At 38.0% G+C, this 9,828-nt stretch overlaps 1 gene segment (V, D, J or C); it reads right to left on the bottom strand.

Annotated features, from left to right (window-relative positions):
- Positions 1-462: 462 nt before the first annotated feature.
- Positions 463-4,166, bottom strand: LOC138198113 (Ig mu chain C region membrane-bound form-like). The segment is given in 5 exon segments: positions 463-977; positions 1,149-1,463; positions 1,570-1,917; positions 3,129-3,425; positions 3,889-4,166. Coding segments are annotated over 5 exon segments (1,365 nt in total).
- Positions 4,167-9,828: the final 5,662 nt, after the last annotated feature.

The raw sequence follows: 9,828 nt of genomic DNA on the forward strand, positions 1-9,828 counted from the left end.
CTTTTAAAATGTTAAATATGATCATAAATTAGTCCTGCAATGATCCTGACTTGCTTTTGAAAGATCCCATTATTAGTGGGACCTGCATGACTTGGCTTGTGATCACCTTTTAACTTGGAGACAACAGAGGTGGTGATAGACATTAAAGGAATCATGTCTCTTTGGGGTGCAAGACCCAGCAGACGAAACACAGGCACATAAAGACAAGTCACAGAAGCAGTGTTAATGCACTATCTGCAAATAAACAAGTGTGATTCTGTTTAATTAATGCCTAAAGTTAGTAAGGTGGTGGTATTGTAGTGGATATAATATGATGTTGAAAATGTATAAACTCAAAAATGCTGATACTGACATTTAATCTTTGCTGCCCTGCAATAGCACTGTGATTGCACACTTACAATAAACATGTAGCTCAGCATACTGAATAAATAAAGACATGAACAGCATGCAACAAACATCAACCAAGTTGCAAAGAGTTTTTTTTTATTTTGATTTTAAATCTGCATTAAAAACACACAAACACAATGTCAAATCACAAACAACAAACATTAAACACCAAAGAACAGAAGACACAGCGACACAAAATAACATCTACTGGGTCTTGCACGTTTCAGGGATGTTCATGTTGAGGTTGACCAGGTTGGTTTTTTCAAATGTTCTGTACCCAATGGACCTGACAATGGCTTTTGTTGTGTTAGCCATGGATTCGTGGTAAACAACACAGCTATACACCACGTCAGTCCTTCTCCACTGCTCAAGGCTGACGGATAAGTGGCCATAAGCAGAATAGGATCCGTTGCTTTCTACAGGGTTTGTGGTATTGTATGTTGAGTCTGCTGCTTCGTCATCAACAAGCCAAGACACGAAAACCTCCTCAGGGAAGAAGTCTTTCACATAGCAAGTCAGGGTCACCTCGTCTTTTCTAGTGTGTTCTATGGGAGGCAACATAAACACTGAAGGACGCTGAGTGTCCCCCCCTGTAAGCATGAGAGAACAATTAGACCCTGATGCCAAATGTTAAAGTACCTAAATAACTAAAGGGCTCTCAGTACAACAACAACAACAAAAAAATACAATGAGAAATAATATTCATAATGTGTTTGAGAGGAACTAAACAGTGTACAGTTGCAACTTAATAGTTTTCTTACCAATGTTCTTTTCGTAGAGTTTCTTCAATGGAGCCACCCAGTCTTTATGTTCAACAACACAGAAGCGTTTTATCCCCTTGTTCCATTCGTCATAGGTGATGTCAAGTGGCAGGATCCATGTGTTTTGGCTTGTTTGTGTAGCTGGGGTACTAGAGACCATATCGTTTCCATCCTTGTCCTCCCATCCGATCTTCTCGGTTAATCCCTTTTTTACCTTGACACGACATGTTACGGTTCCTTTTCTTGTTAAAAACAAGTCCTGCATTGCTGGGCCTGTGATATCTATTTCTACATCTGATGCTGGACATCCTTCACCTGTTGAGTAAAGAATTATGGGAAAATTACTCAACAGAAATGGGTGCAAAAAACTTGATATGAGAATGATATAAAATTGCCAAAGAAAAAGTAACAATTTACTCACGGCCTGGACAAATCTCTTTGTTGGTCACGGAAGAACTCTGGCTGAATGAACTACCGTTTTCCGCTTCCCCCTCAAACACACATTTAAATGTGACACCATCGGCCCACTCACTGTACTGAACTGTGAGAAAACTTGTTGCGCTGTAGACCGTAGTTCCATTCCTGTCCTTTCTTCCTCCAGAAACCACTTTGATCTCGTCTATTTTGCTGGTGATTTCTGCGTCATTTTTCAGCCATTTCATCGAGTGATTCTTTGGTGAAAAATCTTTGGCAAAGCAGGAGAAGGAAACCTCGGTTCCCTCATCAGAGGAGGAACACACTTTAAGAGTTGGTTTCTCATAAACCATCGCTGAAAAACAAACATATACACAAATATATGTATGCAGAAGCAGGGAATAATATATATATGCAGAAGCTGAGGTGAGAAATGTGCTACAATATTCATATTATTACTATACTTACAATATAACTGAATTAAATATTCAAGTTGCACACGTGTGCACAAGTGATTATGCTTCTCGGGTGAACACTTAACTGTATCTTGTTACTTAAGTGTGCGTAGTCCAAAGGTAAATACGATTTTCATTGTCAAACATCTACATAATTGAACAGCAGAGCTTTAATGCTCGCTTCTGCATATACATTAACTGGCAAGCAAACACTGATATAATGTGAAGGGGATTTTGTTAATTATCAACGTACAATAAGAGTGGAGGCAGGCAGGGATCAGGAAGAACTAGGATTATGCAGACAGATGGAAATAAGCAGAACACACTACAATAATCTTTTCTTAGACAGGTGCAGAGGACGTACAGTATGATAGCGAAGAATAAAACAGAATGAGTCAGAAGCTGAATATACACAAGCAAGTGTTGCCCTTCTCATTCCACCTTACTGTGGTTTATACACAGGGTCTACTATTTGTGAATTAAAAAATATTTAAGCAAATGTCATGCAATTTAATTTAACATAAACTATGCTTTATTTTTATACGGTTTTATCTTTTTCTTTTTTTTCAAATCCCAGATTGGAGTACATTTGTTTCCAAAGACCTTAAACCAATTATTGCTCTTGTTTATGCTCAATGCACTTGTGTCGACATAAGCAGCTCGGGGTTAATTTACAAAAAGTGTGGTAAAGTTTTCCCAGAAAACCCACAAAGCCAAATTAGAAATTTGTAGACGCATTACATCAGTGACGTGTATATCCAGTTAAAGGTTATATATTCTTATCCTTATCTGAAGTAGAAGTGATGTAGCCTAGTAATACTTAGTATTAGTATTAATTCATTCATTTGCTGCACAATAAAGTCTAAAAAATTAATTCACTAAGGGTATTGTGTTTGATAATGTATTATATACCTCTATTTACTGGCAATGACACGGCATTTAGTTATACATTAGATCAAACTGCTGTTACTTTTTTTTGGAAAAATTACTTGTCAAATCATTTAAATTGTTGTGTAATTTTAAAATATGTTCACATATCTGCCATGCAAAACTATTAGAATTCAAACCAACCACAAACAATCAATGAAATATTACTTAGCATAAGTCTTACGTTTGTGCTGCATATGACCTTGTCCAGTCGACACAGCATGAGTCGCAACACATTGGAATGTGTTCTTACTGTTCCAGTCCTGGCTCCTCACTTGGATTTGACTCACTCCCATGTAAGAGCTGCCTTTCTGCACTGCAGGGTACTGAATGAAGTCAGTCAAGGCTGTGCCATTTTTGTTCCATGAGAAAGTCAGTGCGGAGGGGGAGAAACCGGTGGCAAGGCAACCAAGAGTGACCATTCCTCCGCTCCCAGAACCGCATGGGATCAGAGGAAACACAGTTGGACCAGTTGAAGCGCCTAAAAAAAAGGAAAAACAAATGTCTTAATAAAAATAATATAAAACAATTTGTTTGCCAAGAATTAGTTACTTGACCAAATTCCCTGTAAGAAAGCGTTAAAGACATCACCTTGAAAATGTTGAAAATGGCATTTCAAGTGCCCTCCATAAACGACTCTTTATGCTTCCCTATCCCATTTATTTAGAGGCTGTTTGTTGCGTTAAGGTTGACCTCGCTAAATTATATTTTTGTATTTTTGTATTTTTTATTATTATTATCCCATATATAAAATGGTAGGTTACTTTAAATGCACAATTCGGACAACGAGCGTTCGTTTTTTTTTTTTTTTTTTTTTTCATTGAATAATAGAAGGTGTAAATCGATAAACACTCATTAACTGAGATGATACCATATTTTTACAAAAACATTTCACTTTTATTAAATTAACAGTCATTAAGTATAATATTAAAAGGGGTTCTTACCAGATGAAACAGTTACCATTGTGCCTTTTCCCCAGTAGTCAAAAGCTCCCCAGTAGCACAGTGCTGAAACTACTTAACTGCTCATATAAAAATGCTAATCTGGCAAACGCAAAAAGTCTACTTTAACATTCAACTAATTCCACTGAGCCAATAATATCCATTATGAGAGTATTGCATTCGAGAGTATGGACATTTTACAGTAAATACTGTGTAAGAATAATTAACTTTTGAAGTGAGAATTGACATAAGAAGTTATTGGACAGGAGTCAAACTCTAACTTTTCAACATGACATTTTAAAATATAAAACGTATCCCACTGAAGATTTTAAATAGTACAAATCTTACCTGATGATACTGTAACCATTGTGCCTTTTCCCCAGTAGTCAAAAGCATCCCAGTTGCACAGTGCTGAAACTACTTAATTGTTCGTATAAAAATGCTGATCTACTTTGGCAAATGCAAAAAGTCTACTTTAACATTTGATTAACCCCACAGTGCACACTAGCCATTAATATCCATTATGACAATATTGTATTAAAGAATACTGACTTTTTACAGTAAATACTGTGTGAGAACAACTAACTTTTGAAGTGAGACTTGACCAAGTGTTAAAGTTATTCGAGAGGAGTTAAATTACAATGGCATTTTAAAATCGGAAACATACCCTACAAAATATTTTAAAAGGTACAAAACTTACCTGATGACACTGTAACCATTGTGCCTTTTCCCCAGTAGTCGAAAGACCAGTAGTCACAGTTACCGGAGTCTATTCACACTTCACACAAAAACTAATTTCTATGATATCCTGTCATTATATGTCATGTAGTTTGGTTTTGAGATCAATTTAACTTAATCCGAGATTTTTTCCAACAGCATTAAACAGCCACAAGGTTGAAATACTGTTGGCCATGTTATCACTTTGCGAATCGTTGTGAAAACGATGATAAATATTTTAGTGGTGTTATCACAAATTTCTTTCTCTGATTAGAAATAATAAAATGTCATACCTGAGCTGACGGTGACCGCAGTGCCTTTTCCCCAGTAGTCAAAAGCGTAGTCACAGTGTCATGGTTTAACAACCACTGCATACAAAAACCTGTTCCCTGATTTATACACCTTCTATTGTAGATTATTATATGATAGCCTACCTGTGGGATGTTTTCCTTGGCTTGATTGAACAAAACATGATTTTTTAATTTAAACTGAACCTTTAGATTATAACGCATTTGACGTACAGTATCCCAGAAATGAATGAACTGCAAGGTGCCACAACTGTATTTCTTAAAAAAAACAACTACCAACACTATTTTAAAATCAAAATCCACACTTTACAAAGAAAAAATAAGTTTGGTTTACCTGATGTAACTGTAACCGTTGTGCCTTTCCCCCAGTAGTCAAAACCATTGTCACAGTGTACTAGCTCAACATATCCAATGTACGAAAACAAGCACCTCAAATACTGTTGATGCCACTGAGGTTTAAATATGCTCAATTACACACTGCAATTATAATTTTTTTTAATACGAATAATATGAAGACAAAGAGCCTCTTTTACCTGTTGTGACGGTCACCATCGTTCCTTGCCCCCAGTAATCAAAAGCAGCGTCACAGTGTAACATGTGAACATATCTCACATACAAAAAAGACCTTAAAGATTACGTCGGTGCCACTGAATTCTAAATACTCTATATTAAACAGAGTAATTAGTACAATTTAATGTGCAGAAAAGCGTTATTTTTTACCTGATGTGACGGTCACCATCGTGCCTTTTCCCCAGTAGTCAAAGTAATCGTCACAGTGACAGGTTTCAATAGTATTTTAGTGCAAAAACTGTTTTACAGCTTGTATGTCCTCATTAATTACAATACTTCATTAAAAAACTCTTGCATCTACCAAACATTTACCTGTATTACTTTTTTTTTTTTTTGCAGCAGATTACATTCACATGCAGAATAAAACAAAGATAAAAGTAATGATAAATCAGAAGAATATTAAATTGTCTTCACTCAAAATGTCAGAATCTTACTTACCAGAAGTTACTGTGACTTGTGTTCCTTCCCCCCAGTAGTCAAAGTAGACATCACAGTGACATCTTACTATTTGCTTCTAATACAAATACTTATTTTGTTTAATCCAAGAAAAGCATCCAGGGTTTCACTGACAAAGAAATTCCCACAGCACTGTTTATTAGCCAGCTCCCTTGAGAAATCTATTTCCTGTGGTCTGAGTTATATAAAATGTTTGCCAACAGTTAGTGAACACTTCCTCTTTATCAAACCCGCATGTCAGCTCCAATTCCTACCACATGTAGTTTACACACAACACAAACAGTGGATTCAGACAAGATGACTAAATAATAATATTAAAGCTTTGTCGCTCTTAAATCCAAATTTTCATCAGTAAGTTTGACAAAAATATTCTTTGTACATGTTCACTTGTCTATACACTTCACTTAACCAAACTATAAATCCTGGCAGAATATAATGTTTTAGTCCATTCATTACAGCCCACAAACTATATTAATACTTTAATTCTGAATATTTTCACATCTCAGAATTGATTTCCTACCTTCAAGGCGGTCAGTGGTTGTTTTTGCTTCAAATCACAACTTGCTTGAGACAGTTACAGTAATCTGTCAGTGAACATTTCTTTGCTTTTATTTATTTTTTGTTAAAGTCATGTTGTCAGGATTGACGTACAATACAGAACTGTGAATGTTAACTTACACGGGTCTAATATCAAGTACACAAGTTGATTTGACAAATTTTGTTTGAAAATGTCAAGAAGACACACCATTACATAACAGTTATGGTCATACTAAAAAACACGACCTTCCTGATGGGATTTAGTGCGATTACAAAGATGACATCTGAGAGGTAGCATTAACAGGTACTACAGCACATGTAAAAGGCAAACTGGTAAAGGTCGGTCGCTGTTGAGTCAAGGGCCTAATTATTGGTAGGTGAAGGAATGACAATATGCGCTAGTGCTCATCAACGGAGAAGGAGTTGAGAGTGTTTCAGCCTCAGGTTCCTGTGTGTAGCATAAGGGACCTTTTATCATTCTCTGGGCCTTGGTTTCATCCCTTAATTACAAGGCTATCACTAGCCAATCATGGTGGGGGGCATCATATAAATGCCGGTGGGGATTCCCTCAGCTTCCCCCTGACGTCAAACTCATGTCCCGCTTTTCCGGTCTGCCTGACTTCCGCCGCTGTTGCAGGTATGCCCGAGTGCTCCCGTATTGTTTCCGTCAGTTGTGCTTTTCTGGTGTTATATTGGTTTTCTGCGATTGTTGCAGACCACCTCTTGGGCTCCCCTCATCCTGCACAGGTGACTCACCTGCGGATCACTGTAGGTCTCAATTACTCCTGCTTTTATTATATTATTATCACGTTTCGTAACCGCATCTTGTTTACATAGCTGCCGGTAGCAGCGCTACATGCCCTCCTCTCCCCTTCTGGAGCGGGCAAACGTTGCCTGATCGGTATGTGATTTTATTATGTTAGTTTACATACGATGATGATGATTATTATTATTATTATTACATTAACTTCCTGTATCACAGGGGACTTTTGGCTGGGTCGCCACGGAACTTCACCAGGAAGTGGCTACAGCTCACGCTGCTGTTTTGCCTAGCGGGTTTTGCCTTACCCTGCGCTTTGTTGCCTACTGGGCTTCACCTTGCGCTGCTTTTGTCTACAGTGCCTGACTCTGCTCAACTACCGGGCTTTGCTTGTTCTCCACAGCACCCTGGTTAATGTCCTCGAAACTCTAACCACACCCTCCTCTTGCCAAGTGTTCACATCTCCATGAACCTCATATGGTTCACTAACATTACTGCACTGGTCAATAAAGCACGGCAACGGTTGTTCTTCCTGGGGAGGCTGAAGAAAGCTGGTGACTTTCTCCCACTTCACCATAGAGAGCATCCTGACATACTGCATCTGCACTGAGTGGTATTACTCAGCTGGTAAGAAAGATCTCCAGTGCACAGAAGATTATTGGGATGCAGATCCCAGCCATTTACAGCTCACACTGCCTCAGAAAAGCTAGCAGCATCTGTAAGGACTCCACACATCCATGCCATTGTCCCGCCATCCAGCAGACAATACAAAGCCATCTACGCCAGCACATCCAGACTGAGAAGCTTTTTCCCCAAAGCCATAACTGCTCTGAATCCTCCAAGTATTTCCCCCAATAATAGTCACAACTGACTTCACGTGCACACGCGTATTGCACTATGCCACCAAACAAGCTGAATGGTTACAAATGGGCCCGCTCTCCTTCTATAGGTTTGTTTTTTTCCTGTCTGGATGTTGCATCTAAACTGTTCACAGCACTCCATATTTACAATCCCGTATTGTACTGGTTTTGTTGCTGCATTGAACATCTGAGTTGATGCACAATTTACTACTGCTGGGCACTGTTACTCGTTGTTCATATACTTAGTTGTTATTGTATTTGTCATTTCCTTTTTTTAATAGTATCTAAGGAAGCTGCAAACTTGCACAGACCAGCGCTTACATAAATTATTTTAAATCAAGTGCTAATGTTGCTCAAGCAACATAACTTAAGATACTTGCTGACAAAGCTTATAGCCTCTCCCTGCTCCGCACACATCAGTGCTGTGCTCTGTCCACACGCAAGAGCAACTTTTAATTGCCCCTCAGAATAAAGGGGGAATACATGCCTCAAGATTCAAGTTCAAACTTCTTGTTTTGACTTTATGGAAAAACAAAAGGTTTACTTTGGTATTAAAGAATATGTCTGATATTATTGCCAAAGACAGACCCACATTTGTATGACCGGCATTGAGTTTTTCCAACCTTTTTTTTTTTTTTCTTCCATAGATTATAGTTTATAATATCAACCATCAGACCAAGCGGGTGCATCAAACAAAAGAGAAATCTACAAATGACAAATAATCACTACACAATAATGTGTAATGCACTTTTTGGTTGTATAATGTATCTTCCGTTGAGTGTGCTGTGGTAGGAACACATTTTATGTTAGAGTTTAATTATGACTTTTACATTGAGAACATACAAACCACTCTGTTCGGCCTGTTGGTGTAATGTATTGTCATGAATTATCAGTGCTGTTTGAACTTCTGACTTTCAGTCCAAAGTTTCAGTTTGCTGACTGAAAGCGGAAGCACCTGTTGTGGTGAAGTTTGTTTCCTGTGTTACATAAATTTGAGCCAGTGAGGATGTTGATAACCACAGTCCAAAATGTGAACACTGTCTCAGTTATCTCTTAAAGTATCTAAAAAAAAAACAGTGTTTTAGTTTGACAGTGTGAGTGTCTTTGTACAGAAATACTATCAAAGTTACAGGTAACTGTTTGTAGTTTGTCTGATAAGCAAATATATTGTACTTTCTAGATCCTTTAAACATACCTTTCATAACCTAACATTTAATTAACTTTGGTGACAACAATATTCTTCAATGCGAGAAATAGATTTATGGATACAAATATCAATACTAATTAATATTTTCTGAGGTGATGTTTTTTTTCAGCATCCATCCATTATAAATACCCACTTTATCCTGAACAGGGTCATGGGGGGGCTAGAGCCTATCCCAGCTCACTTTGGGTGAAGGCAGGTTACACCCTGGACAGATTGCCAGTCCATCACAGGGCCAACACTTATAGACAGACAGAAACAAAGACCATTCTCGCTCTCATTCACACCTAAGGGCAATTTGTAGAATCACCAATTAACTTTAGGTGCATGTTTTTGGACGGTGGGAGGAAACTGGAGTACCCGGAGAGAACCCATGCAGGCACAAGGAGAACATGCAAAATCCGCACAGAAAGGCCCAGGCCCGGATTCAAACGCTGAACTTTTTCACTGTAGGGTGACAATTGCTAACCACTGCACCACTGCGCCACCCTTTCTCCAGCATGAATCCGTAAATAAAAAATAAAAACAAAT

The sequence above is a fragment of the Embiotoca jacksoni genome, unplaced genomic scaffold, assembly GCF_022577435.1.
Source record: "Embiotoca jacksoni isolate LCO1_2020_lvr unplaced genomic scaffold, fEmbJac1.0.p SCAF_15, whole genome shotgun sequence".
NCBI classification, from domain to species: Eukaryota; Metazoa; Chordata; class Actinopteri; family Embiotocidae; genus Embiotoca; species Embiotoca jacksoni.